The 24543-nt window shown below is 47.2% G+C and overlaps 1 protein-coding gene across 2 annotated transcripts in view; it reads left to right on the top strand.

Moving 5' to 3' along the window:
- B3glct (beta 3-glucosyltransferase) overlaps window positions 1-24543 on the top strand; it is a 97225-nt gene that overhangs the window by 35220 nt on the left and 37462 nt on the right. For both annotated transcript variants that reach the window (XM_076561221.1, XM_076561220.1), the window contains exons 5-9: window positions 14174-14250; window positions 15240-15351; window positions 18886-19022; window positions 22128-22191; window positions 23819-23938. In XM_076561221.1, coding sequence (XP_076417336.1) covers window positions 14174-14250; window positions 15240-15351; window positions 18886-19022; window positions 22128-22191; window positions 23819-23938 — 510 coding nt within the window. The remainder of the gene's footprint in view (window positions 1-14173; window positions 14251-15239; window positions 15352-18885; window positions 19023-22127; window positions 22192-23818; window positions 23939-24543) is intronic.

The following is a 24543-nucleotide window of genomic DNA, read 5'->3' as shown; positions in this document are numbered from 1 at the left end:
CTCGGGCACAGTTCAATCACATCAGGTATATTCGTGTTGTCAGTAATCTCCAGAGCTCCTTTACTCCGTAAAACCAGTACTGTGTACCTCTAAACAGCTCCCTACTCCCCTTTCCGGTAGCCCTAGGCAACCTTCTTTTAACTTCCAGTCTCTCAGTCCGACTGCTGTGGACGTCCTAGACGGGAGAGGAGTCGTCTTGGGGTAATCATCCTTGGGGACTCGCTTGTTTCATTTAATTGTGTTTTTAAGGTTCCTTAAATGAATGGCTGGGAGCTGGAGAGATGGCTCAGTGGTTAAGAGCACTGGCTGCTCTTCCAGAGGACCTGGGTTTGGGTTCCCAGCACCCATGTGGAGGCTCACAACCATCTGTAACTCCGGTCCCAGGGGATCCGACACTTACTTCTGGAGTCTGTGGGCACCACGTGTATGTGATTCATAGAGACACAGGCCAGAAAAGCACACATATACATAAAAATAAAATGAAGAACAAATAGCTCTTAGTACTTTTGTTCAGGCTAGTGACCTCAGTCCAGCGTGATGGAAACTTTCATCTGTAGATAACCTTGTTGCTCCTGTTCTGACTGGCATCCCACCAAGGCCTCTTCATGGCACCTCTTGTCCTGGTGTCTGTTTGTCCTATGTTCAGATACCAGAGCAAGGACCCACTTCTACCTCTACCCGGTACCAACTGGAACGCCAAATACAGGATCAGAGACAATGTTGCTATTGATGTATCGTGTCAACTTTTGGAAGCAGCTCGTTACATCCTCAGTGAGTTAGGACACTGGTTGCCACTAGGTGGCGATATTGGTTTTACATGTAAAAAGATGTAGTTAAGTAATGCCATTAAGGGGGGGGGGGGCGGTGTTTAATTTTCGTGATAGTAATTAGAGTCTAAAGTGATAAAGAGACCCCCCTTCTGATTATAATAAGATCAACTGTTACTGTTACCCTGACTTGACATCCCCGGGTGTGGCTCAGCTAGGAGGGCTAAGGAGAGAGGCCGGAGGATCTGTAGCGCTCAGACTTAATTTGCTGAGGAGCGAGCGTTGGAGTGTGCTGTTCGCCTTAGGCAGGTTCAGATGTGGATTAACAAGGCTTCTGTCAGTCAAAAGACTGCAGAATTTGCAGCTTTGCTTAGTTCTGGGTCTCCCCCTCTTTGTGTAGCGTTTTATCTCCCATATGGGATTAAAACTTTGGTTTAATTCCACGAATGGCATTTCAGAGGTTTAAAAATAGTTGGCAGCTAGTCCTCAGTCTGTAGGCAGTTCTTGGGGTGGGGTGGGGCAGCGATGAGATGCTTTGCCTTGGGGCTCTGTGAGCACTTGAGAAAAGGTCATTTTCTGAGCATTAATTGCTGAGCTGTGCCAGCCGAGCGAGGAAAGTCGCCTTATAAAGCAGGAGTGCTCCCTAGTTGAAATCAAACTGGAAACTGTTTCAAGGAATTGACACACTTTTGGGAAAGTGTTGACAGCTTAGCCTGCCTCCGAGCGGAGATGGGGAAATGGGAAAAGCTGTCAGTCTTGCCGAAACAGTGGTGGGCGCGTGCAAGGGCCGCACATAAGGGGGGCCCAGTGCGACGGTGTGTGCGGGACTGTGATGGATGGGTTAGGGGTGCTCTCCCGGGACCTGAGCAGGAAGCCTTTAGCTTACAATATTCGTCTCTCAGAATGCCTTCCAAGACCATTCCTAAAAGTTGCCCTGTGATCAGGGGGCAATCAGCAGTTAGCTTTGATCATTTGAATATTTATCTGATAGCTCAAAATATCCGTGCCTCCCACGGTAGCAGACTCCCAGAACTGCTGTTTATGATTCGTCGCTCCTCTCAGGTTGCACGCTGCTCTGAAGCCTGCCGAAAAATCAAGGCGCAAACATGGAATCGGTTCTGTGATTACGAGTCTCCTCCTAGCTGCTCCCTTTGCGTTGATGGGGCCGTTACCCGGGCCTGCTTTGCCTCAAGGTGCTGAAGCACGGTCTTATTAAAACCACAAACATTCCTCATTATTACAGCGTGAATAAGACATAGGTGCCTGCGCTAACTCTATGTGAAGTTTAGCAGTGAGCTCCTAGCGGCTGCTGGAGTGGCGGAACTATTTTTCTTGTGTTCTAGAATATTCCTGCTCAAAGCATGGCATGCAGTTTATAGTCACCTTGATGTTTATAATTTTCTTATTTTGTTTTTCAAGACAGGGTTTCTCTGTGTAGCCCTGGCTGTCCTGGAACTTGCTCTGTAGGTGAGGCTGGCCTCGAACTGACGGAGATAGGTTGCCTGCCTCTGCCTCCTGATGGCTGGGATTAAAGGCCTGTTGTACCACCTCCCGGCCGGTTTCTGATTTTTAGCATCATTGTTTTTTTTTTTTTTTTTTCTAATCAGTAAATTACCAGGTTTTACCCAGTGCTGACTGCAGCTATAGGGTGCTCTGGTGTGAAAGATTAGCGAGGAACCCGAGAAAAGGGGCGTTCCAATTCTTTTCAGTTTGAAGGCGAGCGGTAACTGTTTCATGCTGTGCATGATGTCACTGGGTAGAGGTTGGGTGTGCAGCACAAACGTGCTACTGTGCTTATGCAGCGGGCGTCTGTAGCTTTATCAGGCCCGTTTGTCTATATGAACAGCAGATTTTAGACAGCCCACAGGCTTGCGAAAACCGTGATGTCCATGCGACACGGTTTAAGAAGCAGGGCCCAATGTAGAGAGTGAGTTGGTTCGTATCGGTTTTGCGTTTGAGCTTGGAGACGATGGAGGGGTGAGAGTTCTGTGAAATTAGGAAACAAAGACGGGGGAAATCAGCCAAGGGATGTGGATTTATATCCCCGTTCTGGGAGGTAACCATGTGAATTCTCAGAAAGGCGTACTCGGGGATGCCTGGCTGGGTCTGGAGTTTGAACAGTCATGCTTGTGGGGTAGAGCAAGCATGTGCGGGGAGTGGGGGGGGCGGCAAACTAGGATCCTTTCAGGTTAGAATGGAGAGAGAAGAATGTTCACTGTGGTTGATGAAATATCAGGTCCCTAAATAGGAGGGCGACTGCAGATTTTGAAGGAACGCCATTTCTCCTACAGATTTCTTTTCATTTCTTCTTCTTTCTTTCCCCGCTTTGCCGATGGAGAAGTGATGTGAAATGGTAAAACTGACTGTCTAAAGAGGCATGCAGGCGAGGAGCTTCGTGAAGGAAGGGCCCTGGAGAAGCGTGTGTGTGTGTGTGTGTGTGTGTGTGTGTGTGTGTGTGTGTGTGCCGCTCTCCTAATAAATCAAGCACCAGAGTTGATTTCTGTTTAAATACATGTTAGGTCCGCGGCATCTGGTGCCAATTATGGTTTGAATGTCGGTTTATGAGCCCAGCACGACTCCTTCTCACAGGAATTGTTTGTGTTCCTCTCCTCTTGGTACAGCTTATGTTGAAATGCAGAGAAGGGCTGTCATCTGGGTCTTTTTTTTTTTTAACCTAACCTTCCACAATGTGGCGTCTAGTTATCAAGACTAGCTGCCTAAAATGATGGGAACGGAAGGAGTTTCACTGTAAGATGAAGTGGAAAGAACAAAGGACGGGAGACGCAAAGCTTAACGACATTATGTGTAGTGCTTTCTCACCCCACGGGGATCCAGGCACCTTTGAAGGTGGTATGATGAGAATGCCCATTGCATTCAGCACAACGAAAAGCTCCCTGTAGATGGGGCCAAGGCAGTAAGTCACTGTAGAAGGACTGGGTAGGTGGGAGGTGTTGTGGGGAGCAGGGACCAAAGTTCAGAACGATGCTGCAGACTGAAACATGGGCTGAACTGTGGACAAATTAGACTGTCACTCCTCCAGGCAATCCACCAACAGAGAAAACACCGCAAGCGAGTGGTGCTTGATTTGGGTCCGGGCAGATCACTCTGCTCTCGGCCACAGAGGGACGGTGCCGGCGCCGTTAGACCCTCTTCTCGCCTGCTCCATTCCTCCACACACAGCTTCTAATTTCATTGCCTTCTTTTGTGGGGAGACTCTAAGGCTTATTTAGAACCTGGCAGAACCCCAGCCTTGCCAATAAATTATTCCTCTTGCTTGTTCACGGAGAATTGTGGGAATTGCCATTTTCTGGAGCTGAGTTAGTCAGGCCTTGGCTCATTAGATTAAAACAACCCCATCTCCATAAAACAAGCCTGGGAAGCTGGCAGAGCCTGGCGCAAAGAGCCGGGGGAAGGACGGCCTCACGCTTGGTAATTTTAGAAATGTGTTTTATTGGCAGAGAGACGGTGCGAGGTACTTCATTAGAGGGTTAGCGTTGAGAATCAGCAGTGCGACTGATTTTATTGCCTTCGCCTTTTCTTTTTCCATCTTTTTTATTTGTATTATTTATTTATTTTAGATACAATCTTTACTATGCAGTCCTGGCTGGCCTGGAACTCACTATGTAGACCAGGCTGACTTTGAACTCATACAGATCCACTTGCCTTGCCTCCTGGTGCTGGGATTAAAGGCGTGGGATACCACGTGTGGCTTGCCTCAGCTTTTTGATGTTATCACTATACTTTCCTTTTGGATGAGAACAAATGGATGCTTATTCACTCACAACCCTTTCTTTTGGGTAGAGATTGACAGATGTTAATTTGTCATATAAGGTCTTTTTTATTACATTGGAGACTTTATTACAGTGATGTTGAATAAGAAGTTATCCATCCTTCCATCTACTGGATATCTATTATTCATTTTATGAATATATTAATAACATTTTGTACAATAATATATTAATAATCATATAAAATGATAAATATATAATAAAATAAGTAATATTATTAATAAGTAATTCTTGCAAGTAACTGGGCAAAATATCCCAGGAGAAAAGAAATTCTTTCACTAAAATAACTGTTTCTTTTTAATCCACAGCTAGACTTCTTGGAAGCATCTTGTCTTTATTTTAATGCTTTAAAATGTCATTATGTATTCATTTATTTTGTGTCTGTGTCTTCTTCTTTTTTTTTTTTTTTTTTTTTTTTGGTTTTTTGAGACAGGGTTTCTCTTGTGTAGCTTTGTGCCTTTCCTGGAACTCACTTGGTAGCCCAGGCTGGCCTCGAACTCACAGAGATCCGCCTGGCTCTGCCTCCCGAGTGCTGGGATTAAAGGCGTGCGCCACCACCGCCGGCCGTGTCTGTGTCTTCTGATGCATTCCTGCCATGCTCTGTGCCGTGGAACTCAGAGGGCAGCTGGCTGGAGTCAGTTCTCCCCTTCTGTAGTGTGGGTCCCAGGGATGGAGCTCAGGCCATGAGGCTTGGAGCCTGAGTGCCGTTTCCTGCTCAGCCACTACCAGCACGGAAACCTCCTTTATACACATGCCCTTACTTAGGGTATTCCACGCAACAGAGGAAATAGAACATTGCGACTCAAGGTGGTGGTTGCCCAGCAATAGTGAATTGTTATTATATAATGGTTGAGAAGCCATCTCATCAATATTTGTTGTCTGCTTTTGGCTGGCCAGTGCCTGGAGTATTTGCTGCCCTAGATACCTGCCCCGTGTGAGTCTGGAGAAGCTGGGTGTCTTTGACTTTTGCTTCCTAGTCTATCACTGAGGAAAGTCAAGGCAGGACGTGAAGCAGGAACTTGAAGGAGAACCCGTGGACGAGCACTGCTTGCTGGCTCACTCACTGGCTCACGCTCAGCCTGGTTCCTTTTACAGCCCAGGCCCACCTGCCTAGGGTTGGTGCCACCCACAGTGGACTGGGTCCTCCCACATCAATCATCAGTCAAGGCAATCTCTTATAGACATGACCCTAGGACAGTTGGATCTGGACAGTCCCTCCTTAGAGACTCCCTCAGAGGACTCTAGGCTATGTCAAAGTGGTAGCTGAAGCTAAAGAGAAAGGTCATGAAGGAAACAGGTGGCAGGCACTCCGTTCTCCCCAGCGTGGCAGACACCCTGTGATCCAGCATGGTCAGTGGGATGTGTAGGGTCTGGAGCCAGGAACCTGAAAATGCAGATTGCTTTAGGACTCTGTCCTCTAGAGGTAACATCAGTGTCACTGGAGACAGGAGGACCAAGTTAAGAGTCAGTACATACAGATGAGTGCCTCATGCAGATGATGAGGTGATGTCGGCAGCGGCAGCCTCTCCAGGTTGCAAGTCACTGGGTGTGGTACCCTGCTCTGGGTCAGGGGGCCTATTGTACTGTGGGGAACATGTGCTTCCAGATGGGTGAATTGCTACATGGTTGCATACAAACATAACACCCTAAAAATACAGACAAGGACATGTCTAACCACACCTGGAGAGACATGCACAGGTTAGGGCATTTGAAGCAAGCCTTGAGATTGTAAGTTTGCTGGGCTCCTGTGGATGGAGGCAGGAGATGAGGTCTGACTAGATGTGTGAGTAGATGAAAAAAATAAAGATGTGCTACTCTGAGCTAAGAGGCTGAGCTCGTGTCTGGGAAGGTGGCATGTAAGGGACCAGTGAGACATCTAGTGCGTAGGGCCAGGCTTGGAGTGGAGACAGTTGGGACCTCGGTAGGCATCATAACTGGTTTTTACCGGGTGCACATCACCCTCCTTCTTATTCTGGGGCCCTCGCTGTGCCCCGTGCTTTGCCGTTTGCAGGCAGGAGGGCATGCATTTCCCTCCCGGCCGGTCAGCAATCTGCAGAAAGGAACCCGCTGTAGAGAGAGAGGTCAGTGATTTGCCCGCACCATCTCTGGTGGAGCCAGGCCAGAAGCACCCGTCAGCAGGTCTGCATGGCAGCCGTTCTGGGTTCATTAGTGAGCAGTGGCTTCTTAGGCCAGCCCTTGACCTACGTTGGCATTATGCCTGGCATAGGTCCTTGCGATTCTCTGGTCGATTGGTTTCTGAGTGGCCTGGCCCTTATTGGAATGTGAGACCCGAGCGGACAGGGACTCTGTGGCTGTCTTCTTCAGCTCTTGATTATATTCCCATAGTCATGCCTGGTGCATTAGTTACCTGTCTGTGCCGTGATGAAACACCATGAACAAAGCAATGTACGAAAGAAGGAGATGGTGTGGGCCTGGTGATCCCAGAGGGTTTGAGTCTGCGCTGGTGAGGACGGACAGCGTGCAGGGGGCAGACTTGGTGGCTGGAGCAGCGAGCTGAGAGCTTGTATTTTGAAACCTAAATATACAAAAGAGGGGGAGGGAGAGACGGAGGGGTAGAGGGAGGGAGAGACAGAGAGAACCCTGGGAAGGGTACAGAGGTTTTGAGACCTCAAAGCTGCCCTCCTGCAAGGCCACACCTCCTAGCCCTCCCCGAACAGCGCTACCAACAGCTGTGGGTACCAAGTGTTCAGATATGTGAGCTCATCTCCTTCAGGCCATCGTACCTGGTACATAATAGATGCCCAAAATACACCGTAAAGCAGCAATGATAATCATAGTTATTAAGTGCGTAGCATGTAATAACTCACTTATTCCCCCTGACGATTTTGTTAGCTCATCACAGGAAATAACAGGCCCACAGCTAGTTTGGGGGACTTACTGAAGGTCACATGGCTCAGAGGGAAAAAAAAAAGCTAAGATTCAGATGGGAATACTTGGCTCCTAGAAATCAGGTCTTTAAACACCAAGGTTTACTGCTTTTATGAGGAAATGATTAGTTAAATATATATGTGCTATAAAAATATATTTAGTAGTTCAGTTCAAAGTACATAGCTTATAAATAAAATTTATAATGCTGTAATACATTTTCTTTCTGGAAAAAACAGTTAATGATTAAGACAGGTATATGGAAAAGATATATATATATACACACACACACACACATACATATACTTGGGTTCTTGGAAAGAATATTAGTATACTGTCACTCATAATATTCTAACCTATAAATGAATACTATATTTAAAGGTTATAAATCTGTCTCATATATGTTCCAAGAAGCACATCATACAGCCCTATTATGACAATAAGTATATATCTCTTACAGAAGGAGTTATAATAATAAGCAGATGTGGATTTTTATTATAGTTTACTTGTTGGTCTAACAGCTCAGTTCGGTGCCCAAGGGCTACACAAGAGTTGGGGTTAAATTTCAGGACCTTAGCATCTTTACCTAACACCTGCAAGCAACTTGATGATTGCTCTCTCATCTAGCACTTGAGGCTACATGGTGGGGTGACGAGGCCATAAAGTCTTCATCTTCAAAGCTTAGGCCAGTATATGAAGGTAAGGACAGATCACAATGGCTGAGAAATATCTGTGGACGAAGAGAGACCAGGGGCTGGAGAGGTGGCTCAGTGGTTAAGAGCACTGGCTGCTGTTGCTGAGGACCTGGGTTCAGTTCCCAGCACCCTCGTGGCAGCTCACAACCATCTGTACTCCAGTTCCAGGGGATCCAATGCCCTCTTCTGGCCTGTGAAGGCTCCTGCATGCATGTGGTGCAGAGACATGCATGCAGGCACACACGTACACATATAAAATACATTTTTGAAAGGAGAGATGAGCGGTTGAGTTAAATCATTGAACCTTTTCTTCCAGACAGAGGCAGGAAGACGAGAGGGGTACAAAGCTGAATCCGTGAAATGATTAAATGTACTGATAACAGCTGAAATATTCACTTGCTTTGGTGTATCTTCATTTGTGAGCCTCTCCATTTGCCCATTCATGTCTCTAGACGTAAAATCTCCATGGTTCCCCTCCGTGTGAGGGTTGGTGGTCGTGGGCTATGGATGTAACTCAGTACTTGCTCAGCATGTGTGGAGCCCCAGGTCTGATCCCTGGCGCCACAAAACAGAACCAATCAGATGAATCAGTCATTTCTCAACTGTGACCCTTTCCATCAAGGCCCCTTTCCAAATGAGGAAGATGAATGTGTGTACGCACCGGGACCACCCCCCCCCCCCCGAATTAGACTGCTGGCTTTAAATTTGTTTGCCAGGGCTGGAGAGATGGCTCAGTTGTTAAGAGCACTGGTTATTCTTCCAGCGGACTTGGGTTTGATTCCCAGCAGCCACAAGGTGGCTCACACCCATCTGTAACTCCAATCCCAGGGATCCAACGCCCTCTTCTGGCCTCCGCTGGTACTGCATGCATGAGATATGGAGCTATACATGCAGCTAGCCACGCACGCATGCACGCACGCACGCACCGAATTAAATTTGTTTGCTTTCAGTAATCATTGTCTGCTTTAAATATGAGCATGTGTCTTGCAACAGATGAGTTCCAAGGAGGTGCGAGGCATCATCCTGTCTTCAAAGAGGTGATGGCACCCAGGAGGTGGTGACAAGGCAAGAGTAGGCTTTGGTTCCAACACGGGGATCGTATTGACAGGTCAGAAGTCCCGTGATCAGTCTTTGCGGTCCCCTCCTCTTGCGTTTACCCACATTTGACCAGCTGTCTGTCTCATCCCTGTGTGCGGCTTCTGTTCTGCGGTTACCTTTCCACCTGCACACGTCTGCATAGCCCGTTAGATGTTCAACAGTGCCTGGCTGGGGCCAGGCCACATTAGATGGTGGGTACCTCTACTATCCTCAGAGTAACCACGCACAACATTCTCTTTATCTTCTCGAGTTTTTAATTTGGAAACTCTTCTCCCCCCCCCCCCAATTCCCTCTTCTTACTCCTCCTCATCTCACAGGTTTGGTACTCACTGTGTAGCCCAGGCTGGGCTTCAACTGGCAGTAGTCCTCCTGCCTCAGCTTCTTCAGGTGCTAGGATTTGCAGTGGCTGTCACCCCTGAATTTTCTTTTCTTTTTGTGTACATGTGCATGCGTGCGTGTCTGTGTGTGCGTTTAGGGGCACGCACCCCTGTGTAAGCCAGAGGAGGTTGTGAGGTGCCCTGCCCTCTCACTCTCTGCTTTGCTCTGTGGCAGGGTCTCTCACTGACCTGGAGCCTGCTGTTTCTGCTGCTAGGCTGGCTAGGCAGCAGACCCCAGGCGTCCTCCTGTCTCTGTCCCCCACCTTGTTGGGGGTCACAGCCATGCACAGCCATGCTCGGCTTTTACGTGTATGCTGGGGAACCCAAGCTCAGTGAGCGCTCCAACCCATGAAGCCATCTCCCCGACACCTCTTTTTATTTGTTTATTTATTTTTACTTTTACTTTTACTTTTCCGTGCAGGGGATCAAACCCAGAGATCAAATACTAGGGATCAAGCACTCGACTTCAAAAAATGCTTCTTTCCAATGGCTCATTAAAAACATTTGTGTGTGTGTGTGTGTGTGTGTGTGTGTGTGTGTGTGTGTGTGTAGAGGTGCCATAGAGCTGGTCACATAGCACCTTTAAAGACAGTCTAAGTCTTGTAGTGATGGATTAAACAGAAATTAAACCATTTGATATAAAATCTTATTGTGGCCTTTTAAAACAATTCTTTTTAGATATTAAAACTGTGCCTGCATTGTGTGTGTGTGTGTGTGTGTGTGTGTGTGTGTGTGTGTAGGGGGGCATCACACATGCTAGGATGTGTGTGCGGAGTCAGAGAACACTTTGTGGAGTTGTTCTCTCCATCCACCTTTATGTGGGTTCTGGGGATTGAATTCCGGCTGTCGGGGTGTGAGCAGCAAACAGCTTTACCCACTGAACCCCCTCACCAGCCCCTATTGTGACTTGGATTATTCAGAATCATGTGACAAGAATACAAGCTCGGGCTTTTTAGCTAGAGTAGACTAAGATGTCTTTATAACTGAGATGGGCGTGGCTTGCTCTCACGTCAGTCCAGATTCCCGAGCGTGGCAGCTGGCGCCTGCCTGTCGCTTTTGAGCACACATCTAGGGACTGTAATCCACAAGACACATGCTTATTAAATACTTCTTAAGAGATACGGGGGCACAGAACAGACAGGAACCCGGCCCTTCTTGTAGTCACAAATAGAAGTAGATAGGAGACCCCTGTCAAACAATTTAGTGAATTAAAAGTAATGGAGTCAGGCGTGGGTTTAGTCCACTGCCAATCCGTAGAATCTGTTTCAGAAGAGGGTTTGACTCCTGTGTTGTGCTGGCTAAGCGCTCGCTGAATTTGCATGGTGGTAGGAGTCATTCAGAAGCCGGCAGCAGCCTCTGCCAGCAAAGTGTCCTTGCTGCTGGCAAGGAAGCCTGGGACTGCCTGTGGCCGCCATACGTGTCCCACCGCGGGGATGTGGAATACATATCTACAAGTGGAAATCTGAGGAATGTTCCATTCCTCTGGTGGTGGCTGGAATGAGAACGGCCCCCATAGGCTCATACGTTTGAACGCTTGGTCCCCAGTGATGGAACTGTTTGGGAAGGATTGGGAGGCGTGGCCTTGTTGGAGGGGGTGTGTCACTGAGGGTGGCTTTGAGGTTTCAGAAGCCCACTCCTTTCCCTGTTAGCTTTTTCTGCCTCGTGGTTTTGTCTCCAGATGTGAACTGTTAACTGCTGCCCGAGGGTCAGGCCTTTGTGCCTCCTGTCACGCTCCCAGCCTTGACTGTTGTGGACTCTAGCCCTTTGAAATTGTAAGCCCTAAGTAAATACTTTCTTCTGTGAGTTGCCTTGGTCATAGTGTCTTATCATAGCAATAGAAGAGCAACAAAGACAGAAGTCTGTACCAGGAGTGGGGTTTGAACACGAAGAGACATGTCCGTTGGATACTGTAAGCCCAAATTAAACATTTTCTTTTATAAGTTGCCTTGGTCACGGTGTTATCACAGCAATAGAAGAGTAAGACGTGTCTCAATTTACAAAAAAGATAGGATCATATGGTAACTACTGAAGGCTTTTGGAAACATGTAGCTTATGATTCTGTCACAACAAAACAAACCGTCACTACCTGGTTCCCTCAGTTCTTGCTCACATGGGAAGTTGCTTTATTATAGGAATCGTACCAGCTTCTCTATTGACATAAAGATGTTTCCATTGTTATAATACTTTTATCATAATTTTATTTTGTTTTGTTTTTCGAGACAGTTTCTCTGTGTAGCCCTGGCTGTCCTGGAACTCTCTCTGTAGACCAGGCTGGCCTTGAACACAGAGATCTGTCTGCCTCTGCCTCTGCCTCCTGAGTGTTGGGGTTAAAGGCGTGCACCACCACTGCCTGGCTAACTTTTATAATCATTTTAATGGCTACTTTGTGACTTATTAGCACTTGCTTTCTATCTCAAGATTTTAACAGTATTTGCTGTACATCTTATCTGGTTCACATGAACATCCACACATAATTATTTCAGCATTATGCAAGTATTAATATCATTAGTTTATACATGATTTTTGCTCTTCTGTAACCCTCCATGAATATATATATATATATGCATCTGTGCATACATTACAGTTTTTAAAAGGTGATGACAATTTGTGCATAATTCAGAAGTAACAGTAGAGAGGCCCTGAATTATTGATTTTGTTCTATCTTGGATAACTTAATTCAGCCTTTAGGCTTGCTTTTTTCTGAGCATGGCACATCATTTGTCTGACTTTTGACTGTGTTTTTTGAATTTGTGCGTGAAAACTGGAACAAATACTACATAAAAGAAGGGAATGGAGTGAATTGATATCCAGCGGCAGCAATTTATAGTAAAAGCTACCTCTTCAGCAATACATTGATTTGTGCTGGAGGAGTGGTGTGGAGTCAAAGCGATTTTGACCCCCTATCTCAAGTGCGGCGTGTGTGTGTGTGTGTGTGTGTGTGTGTGTGTGCGTGCGCGCGTGTGTGTGTGGTGCGATGGTCAGCGTGGCTGTGTGTGGGTGGAGCCGTGGTCAGTGCGGCGTGGGTGGGCGGTGCTGTGGTCAGTGTGGAGTGTGTGTGTGTGTGTGTGTGTGTGTGTGTGTTGCGATGGTCAGCGTGGCGTGCGTGGGCAGTGCTGTGGTCAGTGTGGCGTGTGTGGGTGGAGCCGTGGTCAGCGCGGCGTGTGTGGGCGGTGCCGTGGTCAGCGCGGCGTGTGTGGGCGGTGCCGTGGTCAGTGCAGCGTGTGTGCGGTGCCGTGGTCAGCGTGACGTGTGTGGGCGGTGCCGTGGTCAGCGCGGCGTGTGTGGGCGGTGCCGTGGTCAGCGCGGCGTGTGTGTGTGTGTGTGGGCGGTGCCGTGGTCAGCGCGGCGTGTGTGGGCGGTGCCGTGGTCAGCGTGACGTGTGTGGGCGGTGCCGTGGTCAGCGTGGCATGGGTGGGTGGTGCCGTGGTCAGTGTGGTGTGTGTGTGTGTGTGTGTGTGTGTGTGTGTGGGCGGTGCCGTGGTCGTCAGCGCGGCGTGCGTGGGCGGTGCCGTGGTCAGTGTGGTGTGTGGGGGCGGTGCCGTGGTCAGTGTGGTGTGTGGGGGCGGTGCCGTGGTCAGTGTGGTGTGTGTGGGCGGTGCCGTGGTCAGTGTGGTGTGTGTGGACGGTGCCGTGGTCAGCGCGGCGTGCGTGTGTGTGGAGCCGTGGTCAGCGCGGCGTTGGTGGGTGGTGCCGAGGTCAGTGTGGCATGGGTGGGCGGTGCTGTGGTCAGCACGGCGTGCGTGTGTGGTGCCGTGGTCAGTGACCCCATAGCACTCCAGATGGGAGGAACTCCTTCTTAAACTCCTTGTTGGGGTCACCCTGAATTCACTTTACAGCTGACACCCAGTACGAGACACGGCAGTGTGTGTTGCAGGAAAAGGCCCAAGCATGTGAGCTGAGACGTTCGGACTGCCGGCTTCCCTAATGACGTGAGATACAGCAAGCAGCAGTGACGTTTCAAGCTAACGTGCACAGCCTTGCGGTCGTTACACTGTCTGCATCCGTGGGTGTTTATGTAGCCATGGCGCCTTATTTTAGGCTTTCCTAGTTCCTTCTGCATTTATCAATTTGTGGGGCTTTCAGTGAGCCGTTCCTATCGCCTGCGTAATTAATTTGGTAGGTCTAGTATTTAGAGTAGTGTTTCTATGGTGTAAAACATCTTTAGAGGGATTTTTGGGTACTTTAAGCAAAACGTTGGCATGCGAGATAGCTGGGATGCTGCATCGTTTTGCTCAGACAGAGGGTTTCACAAAGCATGCGTTGCCTCCATGTGTATAAAGGTTTGTTTTGTGCCCCTGAGTGATCCCTGACAAACAACCCTGGCTGAGAGAACCTTGATGACATTTGCAAATCTCCAGTTATCCCGGTGAACACTCTTGGGGTCTGGGGGTAGGGAAGTTGGCTGATCTCCTCTGAGACACGACGTCATTGCAGCAGATCCTGAAGCACAGTGAGAGGCAGGTTGACGTGGAGGGTAGCGCCTGGTAACTCGGCACAGCAGCGCCGTTTGCAGGGTTTGAGGGTTGTTGTATTCTTACTCTTCCTTCGTGTTATCTTTCCAGGATCTCCCCAGAGTGCTCCTTCTCCATCAGTTGGCGAAGCAGGAGGGTGCTTGGACCATCCTTCCCTTGTTACCGCAGTAGGTACCTTTAACTCAAATGCTGTCAATCATTGGCATTTGGGCCTCCACACTCTTGCATACCTTAGTAAATTTTTCAAATTGTTAAGAGGTTGTATGTTTCCTGAGATACTAAGTGCAGTAAGTTTGAGTTTTATATTTTGCGATTACTGTATTAACTAGATTTTCCCCCCAGTGATTGGCTCTTAATAGTAATTAGTTTTTGCTTACTTTCTTTTAAAAAATGATTTACTGTAGTTTATATATGAGTGTTTGCCCGCTTGTGAGTATGCGTATTACCTGCATGCAGTACTCACAGAGGCCAGAAGAGGGCATTGGATCCCCCGGAACTGGAGTTACAGATGGTTGAGAGCAGTCATGTGGATGCTGGGACTCAAACCCAGGTCCTCTGCCAGAGCAGCCAGTGTGTTTAACTGCTGAGCCATCTCTCCAGCCCCATAGTTTTAATTTTTAGATGTGTCTCTGATGAGTGCTTCAAACTCAGGTTTGAAATTGTTCTTCTAAACTGATGTTGTTATGGGCAGAGTGAATTGTAAGCACCCTTCCCATCTGGAGACCACCAATCCCTGGATTTCCTTGCATTCAGAGCTGAGACACAAAGCTGAGATACAAGTGGGACTACGCAGAGAACAGTCTAGACGTTTTTCCTTCTGTTTACCCTTCACCTATTTCCTAGATACTGGTTTCTTACTATAAACTCCAAAAAAGAAGAAAGAAAAAAAAAGGAAAAAGAAAGAGAAGGAATATAGCTGGGTAGTGGTGGCACACACCTTTAATTTCAGCACTCAGGAGGCAGAGGCAGGCAGATCTCTGATTTCAAGGGCAGCCTGGTCTACAGAGCTAGTTCCAGGACAGCCAGGGCTACACGGAGAAACCCTGTCTCAGGAAAAACAAAAACAAACAAACAAATCTTACTGTAAACTCATCTGCTGCATTATATAGTATGTGCACTATGAATCCGTTTGCCCTAACCCAGTTCTTCCCATCAGCTTTTCTGTAACGTATAGCAAGAATTCAGCGTGGATCTTCTTCTGTGAAGAAGAGACGAGAATACAAATCCGCAGACTCCTTGAAGCACTCAAGCAATATGACCCATCTAAGGTACGCACGACTTCAAAACCATGTTTTGACTCGGGAGACGATAATTCAGAGAAAATGTGATTTTGATTAAGAGATCTTTGATATAAAAGCTTGATTTCTGAAAGCTCTGCTGTAAAATTCTCTGAGGTTTGTAGCTGACAAAGAGCATGAAATGAACCATTTTATGTGAAAAATGTATATTTATATGTGTTGGCAACACAAGGAAGTTAAAAACAAAAACAATACCTTTTTAGAGTTACCAACCAGTTTTCCATAGGAACAAAATTAAATAAGCCATTTTTCCCTGTCAGAAAAGGCCACACATATAACACACAGACGTAGTTTTTATTTATTTATGTTTTATCTTGTGTGTAGGGATGTTTTGCCTGCATGTATGTGTGTTCACCATGTGCAGGCAATGCCCACAAAGACCAGAAGAGGGCACTGGATCCCCCAGAACTGGATTTACAGATGGTTGTGAGATATGTGGGTGCTGGGAACCAAACCCAGGTCCTCTGTAACAGCAACAAGTGCTTTTAACCCCTGAGCCAGCTCTCTAGCTCTCAAAAGAATTATTTTGATGTCTTCAGATCCTGGGTCTGATACCCACATACCCAACTCAACCTGATCACTTGGGATCAGCAGACTTGGATTCTTTCCGGTATTCACAGGAACTGGCTCCATCCACCCCCGAGGCTCACTCCGAGGAGTGTGGGTGATGTCTGGGGGTGCAGGCCACGTGCGCTGCTGCAGAAAGAACACCTCGACAACACTCCTCATTTTTAGATTGGTTTCTCAAACTCTGCCTAGCTCATCCCTGCCATGAAAACCGCCGAGTCTGGTGGATCCTAAGTGTTGGAAGGATCCATTATGATTTCTTTCTGTTGTTGATTTCTGAGAAGCCACTAATAAAAATGCTTGGGCAAGCCATCAGGTGGGAGGAGACTTAGGAGCCGGTTGACCGGTCCTTCCCCATGATGCTGTCCCCCAGCCCTGGGCCTTGCTGCTGTGTCTAGTGCAAACCGTTCGTGAGGCTTTTGTTTCCTTCTGACTTGAATGTTAGGGTTCCAGCCTGTTCCGTTTGTGTCACCCCGAGACTCCCGCCCCGTTACCTCTGGTTCTGATTCTGCAGGGAGATGGTGACTCACAGGGACGTTTTAATGAAAATTGGAGTGATACATGGAGAAAGTTCAAAGCGAGTTCACAAGGAGCAAGTTCAGAGCGGAGGCCCAGGGAGATGGTTGCCCTTCCCTTTTGAACTCCGCAGCGCGGAGAGAAGAAAATGCTAGGATGTTTTATCTCTCTTGAAAGTGGCATGACGGACTGTAGATGACGTAATGTGGAGGTCAGCTGAAACCAGCGGGGCCCGTTTCCTCTGCTGTTGGAAATCTTAGGAGAACAAGAAGCCGATAGCAACACCAACAAGCCATATCAAAATAGTAACTGCAGCGTGCATCGGGGGACCGGGTATTTTGATCCCGATAGTGTTTTCCTTGCTACCTTCCAGTCATTCTCAGAAATGCATACTTGGGCTCTTGTTCAGTGTTTTAAATGTGTAAGGTTAATAGTTGTTGAAGTAACTGATCTCAGTGGAATCGCCTCCTCAGCTGGTTCTGTTCATCTCCCCTGTCTTGCTTGAACCTGTCTGTTCTACTCCACAGTATGGTTTTAATATCTGTATATCTGATAAGGCATATTTACGTTGATTTATTTTTAACAGCAGTGGGGCATGGTGCTGGCTAAGGGTAATTCTAGTAGATTATTAGTTATCTTTCCAGATTTATCTTTTTTGTTATTCTTTCCATGAAGCCACTAAGAAAGCCATTCATTGGGAAGGAAGATGTACGGTCCTTTCCATGGTCTCCATTGAGTCCTTCCTTAAAATAGTTTATAACCTCGATAAAAACATTAATAGACTATCGCATGTGCTTTATAGTAGCTGGGCATTGTAATCAGGAGATAAAATCAGACGGTATGTTTTGTGTAAAACAATGTTGTCGTCACAGGTCTAGTCATGAAAGCTCAGTGAGAAGGGGAGAGAGGACCCTGAGGACGGGGCCTCCAGGTCTGGGAGCAGCTCTTCCTGTCCCAGGCACCATCGTATTCTGACACCTTCCGTCATTTGCTTACATGCATGTCTCCTGGGCTTGCTTTTCCTCCGTGGCTGTGGCGATCTGAGCCAGGCTGGATGCGGGAGGTTTTGACTGCGCTTGGAACACAGACACTGTTCCTCTGGCTGCTAGAGCCGGGCAGGGGAGGCCCAGCTCAGTCTGCCTGCCTCTTTCCTATCAGGCTCCCCACACCTACTGTGTGCCGGACACCGGGCTTTCTTACCATTGAAGATTTCAGCCCACCCCCCCACCCGACACCGGGGACTTCACCCCAACTATATTTACTATTCTTTCTCAGATTCTTCTTTCCACTGTGGGCTTCTTGATGTTACGTTTGCCTCAAGAGGTTTCCCTCTCTTTTCTGGGACACCCCCCGCCCCCCATCAGTTATTGCACTTACTTTAATTTCTATCCCCTCTGTATCACAAGCCGCATCCCTGATTGTTGTAGGTTCTTGATAAATATTGAGTGAATGAATGGATGAACTCTGGAAGGAAGTTTTCCAAGATTTATTGAAAACCTCTGTGGTTGGGGCTGGAGAGGTGGCTCAGTGGTTAAGAGCAGTGTCTGCTCTTGCAGAGGATCCCCGTTTGAATCCCAGCATCCACTGGGCAGCTCACAACCATCTCTAACTCCAGTTCCAGGAGATCTGGCGCCCTCTTCTGGCTTCTATGGGCACTGCGTACCATGTGGTGCATAGACAAAACACAGGCAGAAGACTTGTTCACATAAAATATATATATATATATATACATATATATATATATATACATATATATATATATATATATATCTTTTATACTCTTATGTGGAGTAGTCTATAAAAATAGCATTTAGGCTGGCAAAATGGCTCAGGAGTAAAGGCATCTGTAGCCAAGACTGTCTAAGTTTGAATGCAAGGACACACAGTTGTCCTCTGACTTCCACGTGTGTGTGTGTGTGTGTGTGTGTGTGTGTGTGTGTGTGTGTGTGTGTGTGTGTGTGTGTGTGCCCCTACGCACGCGCGCGCGCACACACACACACACACACACACACACATGCACACAATCAAAATAACAAGGCAATTTACAGTGAAGAAAATATTCTTATAATTATGGCACACAAAAAATTTAGGCAGTAAAACAATTTTTGAACATTGAAAACAAATCTTATATTTATACTATAATGATGGCTAATATTTTTTCACACTAATGACCTGATCCTGAATCATCATCTTAACTATAAAGATTGTGATAGATTTATTATCATTCTTGTGTTAATTATATTTTTATTTGGATCCTGCAGAAATACATAATTTATGATATCTCTGTCTGCCAAGATATTTAGTTAACTATAGTTTAGCTTTAATATTTTAGTTAACTAGTTCTGGTGCTATTACTTTGTTTCCAGTCTTACATGAAATGGCTTTTCAAAAACGATGGTATGTCATCTTTTCATTGAACAGGAATGGTTTTTAGGAAAAGCATTGCATGATGAAGAGTCGACCATCATTCACCATTACGCCTTCTCCGAGAATCCTACAGCCTTTAAATATCCCGACTTCGCCGCTGGCTGGGCCCTTAGTATCCCACTCGTAAATAAGTAAGAGCTTTTTAGACGTTTCGGGGAGTGTCTTATGTCACTGAGTTTTGTTCCTGAGGACTTGTAGGTTCTCAGGTGAGTCTTTCAGCCAGAGGTGTCCTGCGGGAGTGGGAAAACGTGATGGACGGGAGGGTCTTGCCTCGGCTGGGTCCCTTACGAAACCAGCCAGACACATCACTCCCCTTCTGTCTACTTCCCAGTAGTTTCTGGCAAAATAAAGTGACTAATAAGTCATGAGACTAAGAGAAGGTACCAAAGGGCCAGAGAACACGGAGGAATCATGACCATTGTGTGGGAACCTCCTTTGACCATTGTGTGGGAACCTCCTTTGCGGCCATGTGACTTTGATACCAGTAAGACAGTAAACAGTGACTTGCAGGGTTTGGAGAGGATGCCGATTACGGGACTGACTATGCAGATACAGCCCCGGCCAGGCTCGGGCCAGCTCCCGAAGGCACCCTGGGCAATCATGTCTGGCTGTGTGTGTGTGTAGCTGCAGAGTAATGGTGACTGAGTTCATCTGAGGAGAAATGTGGTTTTTGTTAGCTTCTATTAACTATTCTTTGGAAGGTGGAAGACTGGAAAACATCTGTGGCCTTTGCTCAGAGATGGAAGGGTCTCTCTAATTTTTCACTGCATGTCCTATTTCTAGGATTTGGGGTCTTGAAAGTGTGTTGAGCTATTGTAGAAAAGCACAGGCATGTGAGGTCACAGCTGTCCTGAACACCTGCACGACACATTCGTGTTTGGTAGTTTTGAATTTTCCTCTGTCCCAGTACAGACTCCACAGCCGCCCAATGTAAACACAGCTCCGGCTGAGATGGGAGAGAACTTGATTGTGGTGGCTGTGTGTGCAGGTGTCTTAGTCTGGCTGGCTATAACAAAATACCACAAACAAGGTCATTTATAGGAAAGAAAGGTGTATGCCTGAGAGTTTGGATGTAGATAGATTTCTCTTTGGGCCACCAGCTCACAAAAAATGACATGGAGACTTATGATTAATTATGAAAGCTTGGCCTATAAGCTTAGTCTTGTCCCACCAGCTCTTATAACTTAAATTAACCGATTTACATTAATCTATGTTTTGCCTCTTGGCTTTTTACCTCTCTTCCATCTTGCATTTCCTGTTTGCTCTGCCTGTCCTCTAGGACCTCTCCCATGCCTAGATTCATCTCCTTCTCTCTCTCTCTCTCTCTCTCTCTCTCTCTCTCTCTCTCTCTCTCTCTCTCTCTCTCTTCCTGGAAGTCCCGCCTAACCTCTTCCTGCTTAGCTATAGCCACTCAGCTCTTTATTAAACCAATCAGAAGCTGCCTTGGCAAAGACACATCTTTAAAGTGTGTAAGAAGATTATGCCACAACATTTGGAGGCCGGGAAGTTCAAGATGAGGGAATTTACAGTTCCAGTAGCTGGCAAGGCCTGTCCTCCTCTAAGTTTGGCGCTAACATCAACTCACTGTGACCTCTAAAGAGAGCTCCCTTGGACTGCTTTTGGATGGCTGCAAATGCCTTTATGATGGCTACTGACCCCCTCCCTCTCCAAAAGATGAAAGCCCCTCCTCCTAAGAGGAATCTTACGTAGTCAGCATAGGAATATAAGGACACAAGTGTTCATCGGAAGCTATAGCAAACTATGGCTGACGGAATTGGGCTAAGAGCCTGGTTTTTTTGTTTTTTACTTGGAGTTCAGAATGCTCCCAGCATGCCCCTGTAATGCTGGCAAAATAGAGAAACCTGTACCAGGTGACCTCTGCATTCAGTGTCCTCTGCTCCTTACCACACTTGGACAGTGACCAACACATGAGAGTTTTAGTCAATAACCATGGTGTTTCTCTGTCTATCTGTCCATCTGTCTGTCCGTCCGTCCGTCCGTCCCTCCCTCCCTCCTTCCTCTTCTTCTGTCAGCAAAACAAGCAAAATCAAGTAAAAAAAAATGTACACTCTACCACAGCAGTTAATCAAACTCTGGTCCTTTAGACTATGTATGTTTCCCTGGATGCAGACAAGGAATGAAAAAATAAGATAATTAAGCCCATCTAATATTGCAACTATCTGTGGCAAGATTTATTAGACAATTATTATTAAAGCTTCCTCTCTCCCTTCTCCTCTGCGTGTGTGTGTGTGTGTGTGTGTGTGTGTGTTGTGTTGTGTTGTGTTGTGTTGATCACCCACTGATAACAGCTAACAGTTTGAAAGTGACCTTAAAGAAACCAGCTAGTCACCACCAATGTTGGAAGCAGCATGCGGATACAGGTAGATAACATCTGACTTTGATTTTGAGTTCTATTCTGGGCCAGCAAATTCTTTCCTTGTAAACTCTGGTTAAAAATTTGATCAAGGGTCTGGAGAGATGGCTCAATAGTTAAGAGCCCTGGCGACTCTTCCAGAGGACCCAGGTTTGGGTCTCAGAACCCACATAGCATTTCATAACCATGCGGGATTCCAGGCACATGGGATTCAGTGCCCCCTTCTGGCCTCCATGGGCATACCTGCTGGGAAAGCATCCATAGAAATAAAATAAGTGAGAATTTTAAAAATTAAGATGAGATGTTCCCCGTTCCTTTCCCTACAGTGTTGAATAAGTGTAGAGCTGGCCCTTTGTTAGAGACCTAGGGACAGCGCAGGGAGAGACGTGGAGAATTAGTTTGGCTTGCTCTTGGTCTAACTTAATGTGAACAGGAAGACTCTTCCCCCCCACCCCTTTACCGTCACACTCAGGGACCATGGCAGCATTTGTGCTGATGGGTAGTGAGGGCCAGTCTTTCAGGGATGGTTCCTTAAAAATGAAAGGGTTGCTCAGTGAAGACTCATATGGAGGACTGGATGGGACCGGGAGGGGTGTGCTCCAGGGAGCGCATGGGGGTTAAGACTCTGGACGCTGGGGGAATGCAGAGCCCCCCAGGCCAGGCAGGAGTGTGGGGCTTTATTCTGTGTGGGAAAGGAACCATGAAGAATTTTTTTTTCAAAGAAAAAAGTGACCTGAAAGAAAACTGGTATTTTCATCCAAAACACATGCTCTTACCTTAAAATTTATATTTGTATCTGTTCTCAACTATTAGAAAGTCTCATAAATCTAAAATAACAAAATCAAATGTCTCTATTGTGTAGGCTGACGAAGAGATTAAAGAGCGAGCCCCTGAAGTCTGACTTCACGATAGACTTAAAGCATGAGGTATGCCGCGATTTGACTAAGTCTTAATGGTCAAGGACCCACCCCTCGGGTTGGGGGCGGAGCTCAGTGGTTGCACACGCACCCCAGCTGGAAAGGTCATGACTGTGGCTGCCAGCTCTGTCCTGAAGAAAAAATAGTCATGTGTTTTGATGCAAGAGTTGTGTTTTAAATGTTATATTTCTAAAAGTTTTTTTTTAATTTTAATATCCCCTAAAAATGCCTCCTTCCCCCCCTCCCCGCACCCTCGTGTTCTTGCCACGGAGATGATTTCCCAGCATTAGGTGGAGAAGCAGCGGGGGTGGGGTGGGGTGGGAGGGAGGTTGGATCTCATGCTTCATGCTTCTTTGCTGTTTTAGGTGAGTAGATGGGTCCGGAGGTGAATTTTAAGAGCATGCCAAAACATTGTTGGGAATGTCTCTGTGTGGCTTGGTGCTTAAGCACTTATGTCCCCTTCCGGACTCTGTGGCGGTGAAATTGTCCCAGGAGCATTGCTGCAACTGGGAGATGATTTATGTTGGTGTGTGTAGCTCTGGCCAACCAGAGTGCTCTCTGTCTCTTTCCTTTTTAAAGATCGATTGATTTTTATTTTGTGTATGAGTGTGTGTCTGTGTGTAGGCATGTGTACCATGTATATGCAGTACCCACAGAGGCCAGCAGGGGGCATCACATCTCCCGGAACTGGAGCTCCAGGCAGGTCTGAGCCACTGTGTGGATGCTGTGAACTGAATCAGGGTTCTCTGTAAGAGCAGAAAGTGCTCGTAACTGCTGAGCCATCTCTCCAGCCCCATATAGCGGTCGCTTGTGGACATACTATTGTTCTTTCTTGATAGTGAGTGCCTGCTTGGCTCCTGGTTGTTCACTGCGTCAATCATCATTTCTATGAATATTTTTGGTACGTGCCACAATTATCTCTGAGCATTTCTCTATTGCAAGATAATTTAAAACTCTTTCGACTGCAACTTAACTTTAAAAAATGCATTTTTTTTAAAGGCTGGGCAGATGGCCTAGTTGGTAAAGTGCTCTGTGTAAGCATGAGGATTTGAGTTCAGATCCCTTGCACACACATAAAGAGCCTGGCACAGCAGCCCAGCTGTCATCCCAGGGCTGGGAGGCAGGGCCAGGCAGATTCCCGGAGCTCCCAAGGCCACACCCTCTAATCCTTCCCAAGCAGCTCCACCCGCTGGGGAGCAGGCATCCAGACAGAGGAGCCTCTGGGACTGTTCTCATTCCTGCCACCACGGGTGTTTCCTGTCAGCCGCTGGTGGTTCTGAGCCCCAGACTGCTGTGGTGCTTCCTCCTACTGGTTTCTGTGCCGACTCAGCCTGCACGTCCTCAAACGGCTTCCTGTCATCCGTCTTTGCGGATTTTTCTCTTCATGGTTCATTTCTTTTCTGCACGATTCATGGTTAACTGTTTATTGCTGATTGATCAGATCAATCTATGTGGCATTACCATTTTTTTTTTAAACTGGGAGGTGGTTCCTGTTGAATATTAGCAAATTGACATTGTTCAAGCTGATGCTCTTTCTAGAAGGTGTATCCTGCTGCCCCCGGGGGCAGTTTGTACCTCCCTGTATTTGTGGTTTTTGTTTAGCCCTGTCCTGTCTAACACTGTCTTCTCTGAGCAGATTGCCCTGTACATCTGGGACAAGGGTGGAGGCCCTGCCCTCACTGCCGTGCCCGAGTTTTGTACGGACGATGCTGGTCCTCACTGTGCCACCACGTTCCATTCTGTTCTCCCGCTCTGTGTAAGTAAAGAGAAGCGACCCTCCCCTGCAGAGCACAGGAGGATGCACATATTGTGTGGATAACATTTGCATGTTGTGGACATAACATCCTAGTAATTCACGTCCTTAAAAATAAATCAGCTTTTGCTCCGAGCCAGGCTGCAGCCATATGCCATATGCCTTATAGGTAAGTCCTGTTGCTGCTCCTACCTTCTGTATGGAGATGAGAGATGCATGGAGAGTCTGTGTTCCTGCAGGTCCTTCTGCTTACCACGGGACAGCCAGTGTGGGGGAGATAAGAGCTAGTGGGAAACGGAGGGGTCATTCAAGGGATAGTGTACTGGAAGGTGGGGCGTGTTGTCTCCCAAAGAGGCTGTCTTAGAGAATGCAGATATGTGAACGGGCAGGGAGAGGAGGTGCAGTGGGCACTGGACAGGGAAAGGAGGTGCAGTGGGCACTGGGCAGGGAGAGGAGGTGCAGTGGGCACTGGGCAGGGAGAGAAGGTGCAGTGGACACTGGCAGGGAGAGGAGGTGCAGTGGGCACTGGGCAGGGAGAGGAGATGCAGTGGGCACTGGACAGGGAAAGGAGGTGCAGTGGGCACTGGGCAGGGAGAGGAGGTGCAGTG

This window comes from Peromyscus maniculatus, chromosome 23 (assembly GCF_049852395.1).
Source record: "Peromyscus maniculatus bairdii isolate BWxNUB_F1_BW_parent chromosome 23, HU_Pman_BW_mat_3.1, whole genome shotgun sequence".
Classification (NCBI taxonomy): domain Eukaryota; kingdom Metazoa; phylum Chordata; class Mammalia; order Rodentia; family Cricetidae; genus Peromyscus; species Peromyscus maniculatus.
Note: the sequence above shows the minus strand (reverse complement) of the source record. Positions and strands in the feature narration are given on the sequence as shown.